General features: G+C 39.3%; 1 protein-coding gene across 8 annotated transcripts in view; it reads left to right on the forward strand.

Annotated features, from left to right (window-relative positions):
• DAB1 (DAB adaptor protein 1) overlaps nt 1-16,101 on the forward strand; it is a 474,659-nt gene extending 458,558 nt beyond the window's left edge. For 5 of the 8 annotated variants that reach the window (XM_074906114.1, XM_074906118.1, XM_074906123.1 and 2 more), the window contains 4 exons: nt 458-1,006; nt 1,830-1,957; nt 2,869-2,967; nt 12,062-16,101. In XM_074906114.1, coding sequence (XP_074762215.1) covers nt 458-1,006; nt 1,830-1,957; nt 2,869-2,952 — 761 coding nt within the window. In that variant the 3' untranslated portion in view covers nt 2,953-2,967; nt 12,062-16,101. The remainder of the gene's footprint in view (nt 1-457; nt 1,007-1,829; nt 1,958-2,868; nt 2,968-12,061) is intronic. The other 3 variants (XM_074906113.1, XM_074906115.1, XM_074906116.1) reach the window with 3 other exon arrangements.
• The last annotated feature ends 4,808 nt before the right edge of the window (nt 16,102-20,909 follow it).

Consider the following 20,909-nt stretch of genomic DNA (forward strand, 5'->3'; position numbering starts at 1 on the left):
TGGGGAGGAGCATGGTTGTGCTGCAAGGGGGTGACATTTCCTGGAACTGCTGTGGTTCTGGTAAGTGGTTCAACCAAACTGACCCTGGCTGTGCTTTGACAGAGCATCAGGGAAAGGAGCTGCCAGATGGCCAGATGCCAACCAGGGCCATGCACACAGGTCTTCGCAGACCCATGGGGGTACTCACTGAGGAAGAAGAGCTTTTTTTATTCAGATGAGGGGAACGGTTATTGCCAGTATCCACCAACCTGTGTTTTTGTGTACAAGTGTTCATTCAGTGATGTGGATTCAACAATGTCTTCAGTTTTCTTTGAAGTGTGAAGAAGCTCTGGGATCACGAATGTAGTCTGCATGTTTCTGATGTATTGTGTGGCTTTTTGTGCTTTGTGCATGCTTTTGACCATAGTGTTAAAATCTTTCTTCCCCCCCCCCCCCCCCCCCTCTTTGTTCTTTGAAGGTTATGTTGCCATGGGAGCTGTTCTGCCCTCCTTCTGGGGACAGCAACCACTTGTTCAACAGCAGTTGGCCATGGGTGCTCAGCCTCCAGTTGCTCAGGTGATGCAGGGAGGACAGCCGATAGCGTGGGGCCAGCCCGGTATTTTTCCTCCTACTCAGCAACCGTGGCCATCTGTAGCGGGTCAGTTCCAACCGACTGCCTTCATGCCAACACAAACTGTTTTGCCTTTACAAGCAGCCATGTTTCAAGGTACCATTGCTCCTATAGCTACTGTTCCACCCACAAGTGATTCCAACAGATCGAGTCCACAGACAGACAGGCCCAGACAGAAAATGGGAAAAGAAATGTTTAAAGATTTCCAGATGGCTCAGCCTCCACCAGTGCCATCAAGAAAACCAGATCAGCCTTCCCTCAGTTGTACCTCAGAGGCCTTCTCAAGTTACTTTAACAAAGTTGGGATGGCACAGGAAGCAGATGATTGTGATGACTTTGACATCTCTCAGTTAAATTTGACTCCTGTGACTTCCACAACACCATCTACAAATTCACGTGAGTATAGCCATACCTTTCCTCAGATGTGACTGCTCCTCAACACATTTCTTCCTTTTTTATCATACTGTGAATTGCAACACAGATATGGACTGAGAAACTTCATGCATGGTCTAGATTATTAAATGTGTTCAAGGCATAAAGAAAAGTATCACATGGGAATTTCAGAGACCGTTGAAATCAACAGCCCAATAGCTGCAGTCTGAAATTTAATTTCTAAGAAGACAGTGATATATGTTCTGTGCTAGGGACATGCAAGCTAGTTGGAAAGTGCCCATGACATTCAACCTTAGAAATGGTTTCACTTATGTCCTGTTAAAGCTATACCTTGTAGAATTAGGGGATTAGTATGTATTTTAATAACTTGATGTATTGGACATGCGGGGAAATTAATTGAAAAGCTGTAAAATAAGCTTACCGTGTTTGTGGCGTTTGAGATGGGGGATTTTGCAGATTGCTGAAAAGAGGAGTTTATGAGACACAGATTTACCAGGGGCCAGCCAGAGACCTTCTGTTTTGCTTCCCTGCCATAGGGCAGGCGACTCATGCATTCTTAATGTAATGTAGGGGCATCTCCCTGGTACCTGAAGACATGTGCCAGACGCAGCCAAACTTAATTTGGAAAGTGCTGAGTGAAATCAAATATATAGAATTGATAATGACTACTGTGTTCAAGCTTACCTCTTACAGCCACTCAGAAAATAATTTTCAAGGGTAATAGAAGTTGAGGGCTCAGAAGCAGGAGCAAATTTTGTGCTGCCGTGTCTCTCTGAACAAATTAACAGATATGTATTGTGTTGCTGTTACTTTAATGTTTGTTTAGCTCCAACCCCTGCACCCAGACAGAGTTCTCCATCAAAATCATCAGCATCTCATACCAGTGATCCTGCTGCAGATGACCTCTTTGAAGAGGGGTTTGAAAGCCCAAGCAAAAGTGAGGAGCAAGAGGCTGTGAGTAGCACCAAGGTTTCTAAATATCAATTAGCTCTTTTTAGCTAGAAAAGACAGAAATTACTTAGCATCGGAAATAACTTCTAATAGGACTGGGTGGTATTTAAGGGGGGGCTACAGACAGAATTCGCTTCCTGCTTTGGTTTTGATAGCTAATAGCATGACATTTCTGTTGATATTCACTAGTATTGCATACAAGGAACCAAACTCAGAGTTCATATGTAAGGTTGTCTATGTTAGTGGCATCCAATATCATTTCTAGCATACCAGCCTTCACTTACTGATGGCAAGGAAGTCTGAGGTAAAACAACATACATGCTGAGGCTGCAGAAAGAGATGTGAGAGTCTGTGTGTTAAAAGATGATGGTTGATGTTGTCTTGCACATTCTTGCATCCCGGTTGCTTGCCTAGTTACATTCCTCAATGTTCTGGCCTTCAGTATGTGATTTCTTTGCCTTAGATTTAGTGGACCAAAGCAAGAAACGTTATCCAAGCAATGACTTTAAATCACAATGTATCTTAGGCAGATAAGAGCCTAAGTGAGCCAAAGGCAAGAGGGAGTCTGTACAAAAAAAAGGACCCAAAGGTACAAAATAACACAAGCTTAGACTCTGATTCACGTAGTTTCACTGGCTTTCAGGGACTTTTGCAGTTCTGGTTTGTCTGATCCAGTACCTTCTGTGGCAGCTCCTTCATGGGCTCCAGCAAGTACTGGTGAGGTCCTTTCCTGCCTGCATCTGCTATAGGAAACCATTATGGCTTTTGAGAACATTATCAGTGGTGAGGTCTCACTTTCTGGTTTTCATGAGATAGAATGTACTTGTTATGCCCACAGCATGAAAATAACCTCATGTTGACTTTTCACTTTTCTATTGTTGAGAAAAAAAAGGTGTTATGTTCTTGTATTCTAGCCTGATGGGTCTCAGGCCTCATCCAACAGTGATCCATTTGGTGAGCCAACTGGTGATACTATAAGTCCACAGGTCGGTAGCTAGATAGCGCAGGTTGTGGTAGGTATCTGTCCTTTTTTTCTCTACACCTTGAGGTGCTCACTTATTCTTCCACCAGTGCCTACCATTGCTTTCATGGATGCATGGTTTATTTTTCCTTTCCATCTCTTCTGTTTTTCCTCTCCATTATCCACGGTGTATTCCTCATGCTCAGTGGTTTGCATGGCTTTTGCCATTCACTAAGTGTTGCAGCTTATGCAAATATGTTTCGGCTGCCTGCATGCTTTAAAGAAATGTAGACTTATTTTGCTTTGTGTTCAAATTCTAAGGGGAAATAGGGAAACTGAGCCATTACTAACAATGTGTTAGGCAGAACACTTTTTGTATCGAATCCACTCTGGCCTTTAGTCAGATGTAACATATTAAATGGAATAAGACATCTTACCCATAGACATAACAAACATTAAATAAAATTATGTAATGATACATGAACACCTCTACCCTAAATCAATGTGATAATCAGTAGAAGAAGCATATTTATTATCTGCATGTAAAAAAATACTGAATGGGTTTGTGTATTTTTATCTCCGCCTGCAAATTAAAAACATCTGAAAATTATGATCATTCGTATTACCATTGGCATACTGATGTTTAAAAAATTATTCATAGAATGTAAGTCATTTAAGTCCAGACAGACGGGAAAGATGATCTTTTCATCTTCTGTGTTACAGAATACGTTAGAAAATGCGGCTGCCAGTGAATGTTCTGTGATTTGTTTCAATACAGTCTATATGTTTTACCAAAAAGACAGTAAACCTACAAAGTATTATGAATGCTGAGGATTGTTATTCCATCCAAATACTCTCTGGTGTTACTATTTGAAGGATATGTTTCATTATCTTCTCCCTGTCTGCCATTCATGTTTTGTATTACCCAAATACATGATCTGGTATGGCTTCTGTGCTTCAGCACAGAGCCTCTGGAGCGAATCCATAACAATGGTAGAACTCTTTTCATTTCAGTACAGAAATTGCACTGTGTTTACCAGTGACTTATCCACCCTTAGCCAAAGTAATTTGGTTTCAACTCAAAATTGATAGTTTCATTAGGAGTCAGTTTACTTTGTACATTAAATATGGTTAAAGAAATCTTACAGTAACTTAGCCTTGATCCACTTGAGAGTAATAAGATTATCTCTTAATAATATGTGATGCTGTGAGAAGGCATTTCCCCCTTTTTTTAGCTTCACCAACATAATTCTCAGCTCTCGGGGGCTGAAGCAAAAGTAGCATTAAGCTCATTGAGTCTAAAAATGACAGCGTAAGGGTAAAGCCAAGCTGGGATGAGCTGCTCTAGCAGGAGCATCTGTTGGTTATTGCACTCCAGCAAGAACTGCTTCTGCAGATGGATGGTGCCACATAGTAATTTGGCTTTGCCTTTGCCTGGCCTTGGCCAGCACTGACATAGCCGGCTATCCCAGCTTCAGACCATTTCAAGAGTTCTTTCCTAGATCAAGAAAGAGGATTTCACCTTTATCTGAGTCCCACACTCTGGAAACCCACATACATTTATTTATTACAGTTTATCATAGTCAGGGTAATTGTGAAGTTCATCCCGGGGAGAATAAATGATAAAATCTCTTTCTAATTTTCTGACTGTCACAAAGATAGTTTGCATCATTTGTAAACTAGCATCACACACATTTACCTACCAGGAATTCTGGATATAACTTGAAACAGTAGTTTAAGTCTGTTGTTAATGCATATAACTGTGCAAGGCAGTCAAGTGCGGGACTTCTATTGTTCTGCTATTATATAACAGTAAAATACATTCTTTAACTGTCAAGGGTCTGTGGGAGCTACAAGAATAGTAAATTGCCAATTATTCCATGTTTTTTCTGTATTTTTTGTTAATCCTTATAGAGTCTTCTATAAAATATGTGTAATTCTCAGAAATATATTCTGGGAAATGTTAAATAATATTAGTAATTATCGTATTATAGTAATTCTTAAAAGCTGTAGGCAGGAACAGAAGCTAAACAAAACGAAAGCCTCTATCCAGTGAAGTTACACTAATATCATTGTGCCTCTGTGCAGTGCATTCAACAGCAGTCCATAGGAAATCTACTTGCTAAAACCAGCCCATCTAATTCTAAAGCCTAGCATCGTCAGAGCAACGGAAAGTCTAATCTCCATGGAAAATTATCAGTTCAGGACTTACTACTGTGTTGTGTATTGAGCTCTGCATTTGGAGAGAAACTTAATGGGGAGAAACATGTAGTACAAAAGAATCACAGTCTGCATAAAAGCCACTTTTGTGTGTTAGATGGGAGATTACTTCCCTCTTTAAAACATGGTTCTTCATACTAAGAACAGCACAGTATACAACTCGGATGAATGGACCTCTCAGGAGCATGACATAGTATTGTGTTCAGAAATTTCAAATATATCTGCTCCCAGCATCTCTATAAAGCAGCTATGCCCATACAACATCTTATCTTGATATATTCAGAATACTCACTTGCCTGTTAATTTGTACCCTGATCTTTCAAGGTACCTTACCAATCTGGTTTCCTGATTCCTTCTGATACTGCATATTCTTATCGAGAAATAATTCAGCATCTTTCAGTTCCTGTCTTCATTTCTCCCATTTTAACTCTCCTCCTTTTGCAATCTTCAACCTAAGCTCTCAAAATCCTCATCCTACCAGTAGCTGTTCTTGTAAGTCACTCTTCTACAAATAGCTATGGGTTCTTAGTAGGTAAATATGACATTTTATGGATATGTTACATTTTTGTCCCTTTATGCTTGCAGACATGACTTTCACAGGTGAAATAAAATCAACTCTTTGCAGAGCTCTTCATAGCAAGATTTGTATTTGGTTGTTTTCCCTTTGTACATGAGCAGCATTGAGGATGGATAGTGACTTTCCAGAAGGAGTGAGGAGGACACTGAGGAATAAGACCACCATCTTCAGCTGACTTGTGTTTAATCCCAACTACTGTCTTTAGATTGTGTGAGGGATAACTATGGTGAAAGGAGAGGGAAAGGACTGTATTTAGCTACGATTCTACCAAACGTGCTAAACATTTTTTATTATTGACATTTCAAATTAAAGCAAGAAGTTTGAACAGAGGAGTTTTCACCTCCTCACCCTCTTTGCATCAGTGCACTCAATCAGCCTGAATTACAGAGTTAAGTGCAGACCCTCCCAGTGTGGATAATTCTGTTCTTGGGGGTATTTCAGCCTCAGCCACTAACTCAGCCTCAGCAATGGTGTGACACTAGGTAGCCCTGAAGCTATACAACTGAAAGCTTTGCAAAGGCTGTAAAAGGGGAGCCTTCAAGCATGATCAAAAAAGGGATGGAAAGGAGCAAACTACAACTTTCTGGTGCTCGGCTTCTCTGGATGCCTGTGGTTATGTTGGCCAGCATCTCCTAAAAAAGCATCCTGATTGCAGAAAGAATAAATGTGGCCTGAATACTGGGATCGGATATCACAAATGTGGTCTGACTCCATATGGACCACACAAACTGCTTCTTGAAAGCAAGTTGGCGACAGGGTGAAAAGTCTGAAGGAGAATAAGGGAATATTTGGTACTGCAATTATTGCAATAAAAGTCCTTTCAAGTGCTTGAACAAATGCAGGGCTATTGATACGCTGCCCAGTTCAAGACTTGCACTGGCAGTCATTCATGAGAGATTCTCAGGAAACCTTCAAAACATTTGTGGCTAGAGCATATCTTCCTGAAAAAGTTGTTTAGTTGTTCTGTGAAATGTGTGCAGACAATTATAAGCCCTCAAAATATGTCACACCCTTCACGATGCTATCAGCACTGTCAGGAGAGCAACAGTTCATTAGAATATTTGTCTATCAGCTTTTTGTGGTACTTCGGTGGCTCACTGCCATCATTCATCTTCGAGCAAGTGCCATTCTTAGTGATAAATGTTCTTAATAATCTTAGTCAGCTCCAGGATGGGCTACTATAACTCTTTATTCGGGCTGTTATTAGGAAGTTGAAAGAAAATGGAAACTTACGGACAAAGCACTGGGAGCTTAGTAAGCCTCAGGGGGGGCATATTAAGATGATTCTGCATCCTCCTTTCTGCCCTCTTTCTGTTGCACTAGGACTTTAAATGGGCTCAAAATATCAAAGGCTGTATTTGCAGGATCTGTTACTATCATTCATCTGGCTCAGTAGGACCTGAATAGGGTCCAAAGAGAAATTCATAATGATTATAGGTGACCTATTCTTAATGTAGGCTCCAGAGCTATCATTCTCAAACTAAAGACACAGCACTGAGCAGGGCTGTGAACCTGAGAGAGAAGAAGCAGTGTTGTGTATTTAGAAAGGGATGACAGTTTGGGAAGTACTGTTTCATTCCAGAGAAATCCTAAAATTGTCATTTCAGGCCTCATGTGCATTTGTTCATCAACGTATTTCCCAGGGAATCTGACGGAACAAGACCAGAGAAATTCGGACTGCTCTGTGAACAGAGGCATCCTACAGATTTTGCTGAAATCTCTGCTGATAGAATCCCTTCCAAGCTATCTGTTTTAATGGGACCAGCTCATACACGGGGTTCTCACCTCTTCCAGTGTCTCTAAACCCACGTGAAGTAGCCAGATACCCTTCCATTTCTCCAACTTCTTCCTCTAAACAAGAGGCAAGATATTGTGTAGCTTGTCAGCTGTGTACTTGCTGATCCAGCAATTCAAGTGGGGGATGAACTCTCCTAGCTTTCTCTGTAATGAGGTCATTTAAAAGTTCCCTGTCTAATGCACAACTGGTTTTAAAAAGGCACTTGCGATAATTTAGTGTCTTGGAGACTTCTGAACAATTTGCTTCAAATTGGCCATCAGGTTTCAAAGTTACGAAAGAGAATTGACACATGTGTAGACAGAAAGTATAATTGTGTGTCTACTGTTTTGTGAGGAAAGGGGACCAGAAATAATAGATGTGTTTCTCGGCTGCAGTTCATTATTATACCAGGACCAAGATAGAGCAGGGTTCATCTTTCTGAATAGTTCTCATTGCTTTTTCATTTTATGGATGTATAGCATACTAAAATGACAGAGACTTTTAAAATGCTAATAATTAAACTGGATATTTGAGACTAGGAAATATTCCTAGGTAGGTTTATAGTAAGAATGAGACACTCTCCTGTTATAATCCTGAACTAGAAGGCTGCTGTATTTATGCTGCTAATAGAGGCTATCTGTAATAAAAATAACCAGAGATAAGCCACTGGCTGTTAATGGGCCAACAGGAATTATCTGTCTTAGCACCAAAGATACTGAATTTGAATCCCCCGTGCCAAGTTTACTATGTGCTATTTTATTGAGTCAGCATGCAATAAATAGAGAAGACTCATTGCACTCCCGTTCCCTTCACTTGCATCCCCAGCACAAGATTCTCATTTTGGCTGGCGCTTCAGCACACTTACTTCATGAAACTCTCCCATCTGAGCCTGCCCTTTCTGATCAGTCAGCCAGGAGTAAAACCAGTGCTGAGAATCTATTGTAAAGGGCAAAGAAATCTATGTGGGCCTCACCTCTACAATTCAGTACATCTTGCCTGGAGCTTTGCACACAGCAGGGTGCCTCGCAATGATGAAAGGACTGCCAGCGTGAAAATATTTTTTTCCTAACCAAGTCCTGTGTTATGTTTTGCGAGTGAGCTCGCTCACCCCAGCCCAAGTAGATGCTGAATCTTTCAAGTGATGTTCTCCAGTGATGAGTTCTACTGGGGAGCAGATGTTAATATCTTTAAATTGGATGCAAATTTACTTCTAGTATTTACATAATGTTATTCAAAACCATTAGCAACCTTGTTACCTCATGCAGTAGTGTACTATACCAGAAATACTTACTGTTTGCTACAGTCTTGTTTATTGTGCAAAATGTTCCTTAAAATGGGAAGAATAAACTGATTTTAAGCATGAAGTATCTCTGGAATATGTAAATCTAGCATATGTAGGGAAAATTTTCTCTTTGGCAGTTTTTGCAGTTAATTCTTAGAGACTTCATAATTCAACATTTACACAACATACTTGTAGCTTCCTGAATATTTAGATGTCTAACTTAAAGCGTGCATATTTAGACCTTTTTGTTCCCTTCCTGCAACCTGTCACTTTGGTCAGATACCTGACCTGTGAATTCATATCTTCTTCCTGCCATATCTCATTATTTAAAAGCTACTGTTCAACATAAAGAGCCCTGTTAGTATGTGGAAACATAGCTAGACACCACTTTGATAGCAGCTTCCAAACATAAAGGAAAACATTTACTTTTAAAACATCTGCCAGAAATTGCACATCCCCAAAGTTGATAGAAGCCTTCAAGTAGGATTTAGCAGCAAAAAAAAAAATGTGCTGCCAGTTGTCATCTTGGTTTCTCCCTGTGGGTTGATGAAAGCACATCAGAAGTGCTTCTGGGCCAATCCTGTAGAAAGAAAAACACCTTAAGATTCAAGGCGCTTGTGTGAATTGGAAGCTTTGTATGCTGTTTTCTTTGTTCCTCTTTTTTTTTTTTTTTTTCTTACAAAGACCCATTCTTTAATTTCCTTCCCACTGGATCTGTTCTGAACACAGTGGTAGAAGTAGAAAGCAGAAAACATTGGTGAGATGATTCTGATGCTGTGAGAAGAGTTAGGCTCGCCTGCCTTTTAATGACATTCCCTGTGACTTTTGCGTGGAGTATGTAAAAAAAAAAAAAAATAAAAAAGGGTTTATTTCTGCTTCCAAGACCCTCCAAAATAACGCTTGTGAAATCTCTGCTGCCTGGCACTGTGAGAGAAGGTATCCATGAAGTCAACAGCATTCCACTCTCCTTTTGCCTCTTTTCTGTCCCTTTCTGCTCTCTTTTGCTCTCTTGAGTATCATTTTCAATACTTTACAGATACCACTTGCAATGTTGGACTGCAGGCAAGATGCATTTCTTGAATTACCTCAAAGTAATACTAGAAAACAAATCTCAGTCATTGACAAAAAACTTTGGCTGAGACAATTGCACACAATTACAGCAAATAATTTCTCGTTTAGGCATCTGAAGGGGGAAACCAACTAAAAGGAAGATGTAAGAGGACAGTTTTCATTCAAAACGCTCTGGTCTACTGGAAGAAAAATTATTGAAATCAGTGAGAAATGCAGGCCTTTGCCACATGAAGTGTATGTTCAGAGAAATGTTGGGTACGGATAAAAGAAATTTCTAATTCTAAAGGCTGTCTCATGCGTTGTTGAAAGTGCTGATGACCGATGATGGACGACTCCTCTTCTTACGGGTGTCAAGTTCAGTGACACCTTAGGACACCTGTTACTTAAGTGCATCTGCATATCTTTAAAGATATTTGAGGACAGCTCTAATAAGCACGCTTGACATTTTGAAAAGCTCTTTTTTTCCTTGAAGACATTTGAAAAACTGACATCTTTTGTTCCAAAGGGATGTTCTCCCTCCCTCCCCTTTTCTTCTCCTCCTTCCTTTTCGCTTCCCTTTGCAATCACCTCAGGTTCAGCAAATGCCTGAAGAATGGCCTGGTGTGTGTCAGGTTCCCACATTAATTAGTACAGATTTTCTCTGAACTAGCTGTGATAGATCATTCTGCCAGCTTCATGTCTGCGGTACATGAAAATTGGCATAGGTAGACTTAACACACAGAATGTGAAATGCAGTTATTTACTTTCAGTCATCTCTTCTGAATACCTTCGGTTTTTCAAGGTCACAAAATATATTTGCTTCTTGCTGGGGATGATTTCAGCAACCTTTATTTAATCATTCCAAAGGATTTCTCTATTTCTCTCGTAATGCTTGTAGTATACTCAGGTCTTCGTGTAGGTAGGCAGCAGGGAAGCATAGTCCCTGCAAGCCCCAGAAATTTAGTCATTTCAAGGAATAAGAGAACTTTTTCTGCCATGGAGGAAACAGTTATATTTTGGGTTTGTTGTGTTGCTCCTCGTTCAACACGAGATGCACAGTGAGGCGGGACAGGGCACTAGGACGGGGCACAGCCTGGAGCACTGGCCGGGCACCCTGGGCACAGAGTAAATACAGCCCTACAGATCCATCTTTGGGCTGGTTTTCTCAGCAGCAGCATCATTTTTATAAGCAGTGATTAACATCCTGTGCCATCCCCTGCCAGACATCTCTGTGCTCCGCAGCACCCAGTGATTTCCCAGCCTTTGGAGGTATTTTTGCTCCAAGTCAGCTTCTGCTGATGCTGCTCTAACATGAGTTGATTATAACTTTGTTAAATTCAACGTCGTGGCATGGTATTTGAATATTTATCAAGCTGTGGAGAGTTAATGCAGTATGGCATTAATTAGCCTTTCTGCCTGTCTCGTTCTTTTTTTAGATGTCATTCTTAGTTTAATAAATTAGTTTCTGGAAGTGAAGTAGAATGGATTCCAGGGTCCATGGATGGTTCGCTTCCCACTGCAGCCAAGGTGAACATAGTACTAAGAAAGCACAGGGTGTCAGCTGGGAAGTAACACTGAAGAACATGGCAGCTTTTTTTCCCCCCACATCCAGAAAAGAGCCAGTGTTAGCAAACGGACATGCTTTCCTCCCAGCTTTAATGCTTGTGCTAATGGTGATACAAGCTCCTAATCAAACTGCACAGAGCTGGCTTTCCTTACTCTTCATAGGCAACTCAGATTGCTGTTTTAAATCCCCCCACAGCTTCATTCGCTCAGCTTTCAGCGGGCAGTTTCTGTTTGCAAGGGTTTTTCTCCACGAGTTGCGTCAAACCCACAGCTGTGTTCTGCTGTTGACCTGCTGGGGGGGGCGGTGGGGAAGGTCTCAGCCTGGTAATCACGTTTTACGCCAGCTACATTTCTGGCCTGTAACTTCAAAACATCTAGTCATATAAATATCATTTCATTTCTTCATATGTCTGTGCCCAGCAATACCTCCTGAGGATCAGTGCATGGCCAATACTGGAAGAGAAAATTAACAGTAAGCATTAATTTTCTGAAATAATGTCATTTTTTTTTCGCAATACAACTGGGGTGCCATGACCACTCAAGGCAGCACAGAAAACAAACACTTCCTTTGGGTTTTGACTCATGAGGTATTGCTGTTCTCAAGCAGATGTTCTAAAAATGTTTTAAAAACTGTCTGGAGACATCTCCACTTATTTTATTTTTGTTATCCCCAGGAAGCAGAACCTCTCTACGCCCAAATCAACAGACCTAAGAAATAGCATTGTTACAGGCTTGTGGTGCTCCAAGACTCAAACGAAACCCAACAACCTGGCAAGCCTTTGGCTTTCATGCTTTTTTCTGATTGATTTTGTCTGACAAGGAGAGATGACTGCCCTCCTGGACTGGCTCTACGAGTGTTCCTGACATTTTTTTTTGGCAACCAATGGCAGATTTCTGTGGCAGCACAAAATAAAAACTCTCCCTGCTTATCATACAAATCCAGCCCCATCCCCACAAGTCATGGGTATCCAGACTAGGAAATCTTACTCCTCAGTCTTCATTTAAACATTTGTTATCTTCTGTATGCCACATATAAATAATGAGCATCTGAGATTTATTATTAGACATTCTTTTGCGCAAAAAGCAGAGTCTGTATGTAGCAGTGGCATTATCATTCAACAGCCTTTTGGGCACGAGTCGGCACTTTTTATGTCACGGTGACATGTTTTTCATCATCATTTACATCAGGCTGATCCTGATTTTTTTTTTTTTCCCTGTGTAGACATATTTAAACAACAACAACAAAAAAAATACTGGCAGTGTCATGTTTTTTTTTTGTATTTCTTATTCTGTAGTTTTGTATGAGTGACAGATCTAACAGCAAAACACCTCCTGCGGAAATGATTCCTAACTTGAAACCACAGAATAAAACTTGGTTGTTTATCCATCCTGACTGAAAATGTTGCCAAATGGACCTTTAAGTTCTAGCGCATATGAGGAAGGAATGCTGCTTTCTGTTTGAATACTCGTGTTGTGGGTAGAGAATGGACATCGAGTCCCACTGAGGAAAGACAAAAGAGTCAGTATTTCCTAGGAAACTCTAAGCAAAGTGCAGAAAAGGAATATTTTTATTTCTTCAGTATCTTGCTGCTGTAACGCTATGCAGACAAGTGTTTTCTTCTCTGTGTGCCATTTTTGATGAAAAAAAAAATCATTTGCCAAATAATACTGGTATGATTCTGGTTTAGGAATTTGGATGAAGCAGACTTTACAAATGGGACAAGGATGGCATGGATTTTGGAATAACAAACTGATTCTGTAATCAAATTGTTCATCTTTATCACTTTTTGTACATCAGAAAAATCAAATGGGATTTTTATTTTATAACTTGAAAAATATCTTACTGTTAAACTCTTTAAATGTTTAAGGAGAAATGGCTTTAAGGAGTTCAAATGAAAATTGCCAGTTTTTTTGTAAATATAAATGTTATGAAAATTCTTTTACTAATGCCATTACACAGTAGAGAAGGTAGCAAGTTGCAGTGCTTGGAGGTGTGGCAAACCCAATTTGTGGTTCTCACATCACATACGTTTTTTCACATGCTTATGATAATGGGCTGAAGCTCAAGTGCATTTGCCAAAAGCAGTCAGCTTGTCAGCGACTAGTGAAATTAATGGGAACACATGATTTTATGATCTAGCGTTATCACATGGACATATTTCACTTACAAGAAATCACATTTCATTGACATTCCTTTGAACCTCTGCATAGAAGTCATCAAACTGTTTACACACAGAACAAAAGAATTTAAAACTTCGTTTTTTTACATTTATGAAGCAAAAGTGCAGTGTTTGGGTTCATATGTTTAGCACATGATTTTCATAAAGAATCTATATATTTTTGCCCTACAGAGAATTGTTATACAGGTCAAATGTGTTTTCCTGATGTTCCTATGCAGTTACAGTATATTGAATTTAGTGGTTTAACACTAAAAAGAAAAAAAAAAAAAAAAAGAAGAAAAAAAGAAAAAAAAAAAGAAAAAGGAAAAAAATAGTAAAAGGAATAAAGCTTAAAGAAATCAAATGATTAATCAGTTTTTAGGGTTATTGTGCAGATTTTGTTTTTAAATTGACACATTAGGATTTACATTTTTGTCATGATTAAAATAGGCCTGGAGTTATAAATATTTTACTTTTATTATAAGCTAAAAATGGTTTAGAAGACAGAATAACTGGGGTGGCAGTTGTTGATATGTACAACCAAATCTCACACATGATTCCAGTCTTTGAATTAGAGAAATTAGAGAAATGTGCGTTACAGAATGTATGTGAATGAAAAATTAGCTGTGAATAGACCTGATGAACCTGCAGAGAAGAGAACTTTTATCCCCATTCATGGTCATTTGATGCTTATTCCATAGTCATGTGCAAAGAGCTTTGTAGCAAATCTTGTTTTCCCATCAGAAGGAAGATCAAGTTTTCTAACCGGAGAAGATAAATTAGAACTTGGCAGATTGGGCGTTTCAGGATTAAAAGCAGAGGTAAAAGCTTTTCTGAAGGACATTTCTTTAAGAATATTTTCCTAATTTGCACAGTGGTGCTACTTTCTTCCTCAGTGGCTCATTTGGGTTTTGTCCTGCTTACGGAACCATGAAGATAATTTTGGTTCATCATAGACATTTGAGGTTTAGTATCATCAGTGTATTTCCAGCTATGGGGTAAAACGTTGAAAGAAAAAGAAGAGATTTATGTCTCAGAGGATCCATTGACATCATATTTGTAGGAAGCAGATGATTTGCGAATAGGTGCTGAGGGAGTGAGGCTGAGATTTTAGTGTCCCGTGAGAGACAGCTGGAACATCACCGTGAACTTTTGTCTTACCTTTACCAACGCTCATAAATAAAAAAAACAAAAAAAAAAATCTGAATTGTCTTGTCATAAGATTAGATCGTCCTTGTCATGGTTGAGATGGACTTGAAGGCCTCTGCACTGTACCAGTATTGTAGATAGCTAAAATATCCAGCTTGTGCAATTGTTTAATCCCTCATCCTTCACTAGCACTAAATTCGTCACTTTAAATTTAAAAACCAGGGAATCCCACCAGCCATCGTGTTATCATCCCCCCGTAGGTTCTTGATCTTTACCTGTCATGAAAAGATATTTTGATAGATTGTAGTCATCCAAGTGTCTGATGAAACCTTTCATCTAATAACGTACTGGGCACCTTCTTTGCAAAAATGTTTACTCCGTGGTTTTCATTCATTTTTATTTCTGCATTCTGACACATATTTTTTTAATAAAGATGAGAAAGATAAAATGACTGTTGCAGTACATTTCTAAACCTACTTTAACTTTACCTCAGATATTGACCATTTGTTAACATATACGGACACATTATTTTTAACTTTATGTATAATGCATTCAGCGACGACAAAAAAACCCAACAAATTTTTAGAAATTTTCCATTAATTTCTGTAACACACCATGTAATACTGTTATGAATAAAAACATTTTCAAAAGGTGTCATTTCAGTAAGTTTGTTCCATAGCTTTTACTATTCTGTGATAATTCTGCCATTCTTACGGTGCAGTATTGGTGTCTGTTATGGCCAGTATTTTTGACGGTGGAAATATCTGGGAAAGGAGATGAAAAAGTGCCTCAGTTTGGGGAATACTTAATCTTAAACACCCTAAGTGTTGCTTATCTTGCAAATACTTAACCTGCTGCTTTTAATTGCTGCCTTCCCATTTTTGGCCTCTTTTCAGGTGTTTTAGGATGAGCATCCCAAACCAGTAGATATTTAGTCACCTCCTGTAAAATCTCACATTCCTGGGACAGACCACACTGTGTGGTGCTACCAAAGCTGGAGTACCTTTGTGGCATGAGTAGCTGTAATTAATTTTGCTCACATTTTCCTCTCCAAGTAAGATTTTAAATTAAAAATGTTCATTTAAACATGACAATTTAGTAAGTAAAAAAACCCCAAACTTTCCAGTAGTATGCACAGAATTGAGAGTAAAACATATTAATGATACCACCTTCTATTTTAGTGGGACCTTTCTACTGGTTGGGGCAATGCGTAGGGTAGGCTGAAAGTGTTTTGCTGGTGCAAACCTCTTGATGCCCCATGTAAAATAACGTTGTTTGATATTCAGAGGTACCGAGTACTGTATCTCTCAGTCAAGATAAGGACCAGTACCTTCCTTTGCCAAACAAGTAATGCAAAAATACAACACGTTGAAGTTCGAGGTTAAGAAGTACATGTCTATATGCAGGAAGAGAGCGAGGTGTGGGTGTGTGCACATATGTTTTATTGTATTTCTTCTTCTTGATGTCTCATCCCTTTCTCATCTGCCAGAAATGTCCAGTAGGTCATGCTGAAACATTCTTAGCCTTTGTCAATGAACATTGTTGAAATACTTGGATCCCACCTAAGAATAAAGGTCATTCTGTTGTGATGAAAACATGTTAGCATTAATGTCATTTTGACTTTGTATGTAGTTGACTGTATTCAGATGTCCTTGGAAAGGAGGAACATGATCTCTTGTGTTTTCAACAAGCTATGAAATGTCAACTTAAAAGTGAAGTAAGATACAGCTAAGCATGGTTTTAAACTAAAATGCATTTTTATAACATAGGCCAAATCTAGCCTTGTTGGTATTCATCTGCTACTCGCACAGTGAAGTTAGTTTATGTTGAAAAATCAGAAAAATTGGCTCATGCTGCACAGTTGCTATGCAGACTCAATTTGAAAATTCAGAATGAGCAGGTTATGGTGATGGTGAGGAATCTCCTAAGTAGGAAGGACCCGGATGCGCGTTGGCATTGTTCAGAAGGGGAAAAAAATCTGATTCTTTCTGTGCTGTGTCAATGTAATATATTAAGTAATATTACTGTAACTTAAGTGCAGTAGGAGTCTCTAGATTGTATATAAGAGTATCCAACTCAAATGTGACTAGTTCAAGAAATGGTCCTGACTTCACTAATGCTAATTAATACGATGATCTCCTGCAGTAATGAGAATTTATTTAGCAGTTTGCAGAATCAACTTTTACAGAAGTGAGGACTCTGACAGATCTCTCTCTTCCATGTCAGTGACTTCTGGGAAAGCAATTGATTGTACAGACTGGGAATATGCAATTTTAACTTGCTTGCATTGGATTAAAGGCAATGTTTATGTGCTTAAATCATTACACAGTGACAGTTGCTGCAACAGATAAGCTAACTTCTTTCTTCCTTTTTCTAGTTTGTGGTATGTATTTCCATGCATCGTTTCCTTTTTACTTTCTTTGCTTTCTAAATATCTCCTATCATTTCTGGTTCATATTTATTAGTTTTCTGGCAAATACTGTTCTCAGTCGGAAGAATATAATTTCAAAGAAATGAAAGGTGTTATTCGTTGACTATTTTCTACAGAGGTTTGAATCTGTTGTCTACAATTGTCTCTCTAAACCTACATGGAAGGCACACAGTGGTGAATGAACAAAGTGAAAGTACATTTGGCAACCAGAAAACAGAGGGTTTGAGTGAACGTGTGAGCCTGGATCCTCCTCAGAAGCATGTATACTAACACCGTTGGTGTCACTGTCCTTACTGCTGCATGCACTACTCCTGGCTTCTGGATCTGCTCCTGTGTGTGACATCAGTGGGACCCTGTCCCTGGCTGTGGTCTGTTGTTACTACTGCAGAAGTCATGGTTTGCAAGAGTACTTCTGTCATCTCTCTTGTGATGAGGTCTTCCTCAAGTTGGCCTTCCCATACTGATTTGATTTTTAGGATCAGCCCCATTAAAAACCTTTCTTTTCTTTTTTTTTTTTTTTTAATAAAGCTAAAGCAGAGAGCTGGCATGGGGAAGGAAAAAGGGAATTTCTTTTCTTCTTTACTTGCTGTCTGAAAGTGGGGGGAAACTGAATTATACATTTCAGCATGACAGTGAGGAATATGGGGAGATATCCTGATACGATTTCCTGATTACCTGTAACCCTGCCTGTCTCTTTCTAAAATTATCCTACTGGAGGCAGGAAATATCAGGTCTATTACTGAAATGACTCTCTGGCTATTAGTTTTTAGGGCTTTAAATAGTCTTATCTCAATGGATGTGTTTGCCCTGTGCCTCATCTATCACCCCTAAAATGTTTTATCAGCACCTGAAAAATCTCAATAAGAAGAATAGCCTCAAATGTTACCCATTCAAGGGGCTTTCAGATACAGAATGTATTTTTTAAAAAAAAAGGTCTTTTAAGATCTGATATTATTTGCTGGCTTTTCAACCCCATTTCATAGCTCCCGCAGCACCACTTCTATAAATACTTCTCACCAGCAAAGAAAGGAAATCACAATAGATTAAAAGAAAACCAGGTTAACGGGCAGCAAATCAATGTCTATTCAGCCTCAGACATTTGTGAAAATAAAGGATTATGAAGAATTATTGCCAGGTACTAGCTGTGCAAAGACCTTTTGTGGTATCTTTGTCTTTTTTAACAGATAGTTATTAGAGGTCTAAGAAGAGCTCTCAGTGTCAGAAGTCAATTGTATTAAAAATAAGCAGAAGTTACAATGCTGTCAGATGTTGCATTTTTTGTAAATTTTGTTCTATTTGACATATTCAGATTATGAGCGCCTTGTGTTTTTCTTTAGAAAATGCAGTTTCTGGTTTGAAAATGAGTTTGTGTGTATATTATCTTGAGGTCTCATGGAGAGGAGATAGAGACAAGGGATGGGGCGTGATGGTTTTTTCTTTCTTTGTCTACTCATTACTGCAGCCCCTGTTTCACCATCTGCACAGGACCTTAGAATCAGAGCTTTCAGAATAGGTCAACCTGTGTCAAATTTGGACTAAATCACTATAAGGCATTATTTTTATTGAATCAAAATCCAGGAAGAGAGGATTAAGCTCAACAAGGTGAGTTTTTTATGTCCAGGGCCTTTCAGAGACTAGCCTCACGAGCAGAAAATAATTGTATTAATAACAAAAGTGGTGATGCAACAGTCCGTTGTAGTAAACGTCTGAAAAGATTCCTTAGGGCCTCTTACTTGTAAATTTTACCGTATAATTGCCACCTTATGTTCTTCACCATTAAAATCTTGGGTGAGCCTCCTCTTACCTTTGAATGAGCCAGTTGTGTTCTGCAGAAAGAAATGCATTACAAGTTATGAAGCAAGGAATGAAAAGATCGTCTCAACAAAGAAGAAAAAGAATCTCTTTTTGCAAAGCGCACTAACAGTACCATAAACAGCTGCTTGCTGGCTCCACTCTAACCTTCCCAGGGAGGGCCTTTCATCTCTGATGTGTTTCATAGTTTTTTCTTTGGACAGGAAACTGCCATTTAAAAAAAAAAAAAAAAAAGTGGTGAGACTGTATAGGTTTTATTTACAGGGAGCAAGGGGTCACAAACTTACGTTGGTGTTATGAACTCTGCAAAGGATGCGTTGTGCTTGAAAGCTTGGGTGTTCGTGGTGGACACTTTGTGAGGCTTTATTTTCAACTGTGATGAAACCCACGTTCAGTGACTTACAGTGTTGTTAGTGCTAAGTGCTTTGGGACTTAAAAACAGCTCAGCAGCCAGCTGTGGCTATTACAGTCAGCGACAAAGAAGTAACAAGACTGGAGAAAGAGGACACAAAGAAGGCAACATTCTCATTGATCCATGGAGCCACTCGGCCTCAGACTGCAAGGAAACAGAAAATGAACTGTGGTTCTTGTCATAAATTTTATGTGTTAGGCCCACCTCTAATTAAACCAGATTATAAATTATGTGGAAAACTCTATTTTGCTTTTCAATTCTCTCTGAAAAGTTTGTCAACATGTGGGAATTTGGGTCCCTCCTCCTGTTTTAATCTAACTTCTTTCTGCCAATTCAAGACCAGGCATGTTCACCACTAAGATGTGTGTGGTGAGAGGCAGGAAAACAGAGACAAGCAGCAAACAGGAGCAAGTTTCCTTGAGATCTTCACACACCAGGATCACTGTCATGGTTTGCAGCTAAATCTTGAGGATGACCTGTGCTTATAATCTTAGCTTCTCTTTTGCTGCTATTGAACTTTGGATGTGTACTGCATTTTCCAGCCAGCAAAGGTCCCATGTATGGAGAGGTCTTTCCTGTAAGTGGTTTTTGGTTTTTTTTTGTCGTGGACAAATGATTAACAGCTAAATCAATTGTGTCAAATGTTGAGCAAGCTGTATCACATAGGCACATCTTGGGTTCAGCCTGGGCTAAAGTCGTTTGAAACAAAAAAAATTAGGCAAAAAAGGCAAACAAAAAGCTTTGCATAGTCTAAGCCATCTTTCCTAACAGTTTGTCCTCTGTATCTAGAGGGCAGTTAATCACTGACTGTGTGTTCAGTAACTTTGGATTAAAAAACTGGCTGCCTGAAATACAATCTTTTTATTCGGAGCAGATTCTTACAAGTTAATGTGCTTCTCTGTGTTAAATTGTTATGAAGCTGCCAGACTAGAAAGATGGAGCAGTCAGTTGCTTATTTTGCAGAGATGTGGCTCCACAGTCAGAAATCTAATTTGTAAGGTAACTATGACACATAAAGAGGTGTAGCACTTGGCCAGGTAATGATGCTGAGGTTGTCAGGTTTGTTTTGTATTAGTGAATATGATTAATTTTATATACAGCATCCATTATTCCCATAATGAGCAAATTAAAATGTATTTATTCTTTGTGTCGTTGAAGCACTCAGAGACTTAACCCAGAGAGACCATGCTGTGCTGCTAAAAGCCAGAGTTGCACACAGAGTGAAACTGCAGCTCTTCAAAGAATCCTTCCTTGTCCAACAAGAGGAAGGCTGGGAAAACACAATGATATTCATCATTTTGTACAGGGAAACACAGATTCAGAGAACTTTTCTCCTCTAAGACTCTCATTGTAGGTTAAAACTAATTAGGAGAACAAGGGGAAAGATTGTTGTGTCTCAGGAATAGAAAAGCCATACCTGAAGTCACTTCAGCAGGCCTCAACAGGCAACCGAAGAAAGATTCTGCAAGGTTTTGAAGATCCTGGTCTGCCTTTGAAAGCCCAGTGGAACTGATGGGAATCAGCCCTTGGTAAGTTCTCTGCCCTGGTTAGGACCATTT

Source organism: Athene noctua, chromosome 5 (assembly GCF_965140245.1).
Source record: "Athene noctua chromosome 5, bAthNoc1.hap1.1, whole genome shotgun sequence".
NCBI classification, from domain to species: domain Eukaryota; kingdom Metazoa; phylum Chordata; class Aves; order Strigiformes; family Strigidae; genus Athene; species Athene noctua.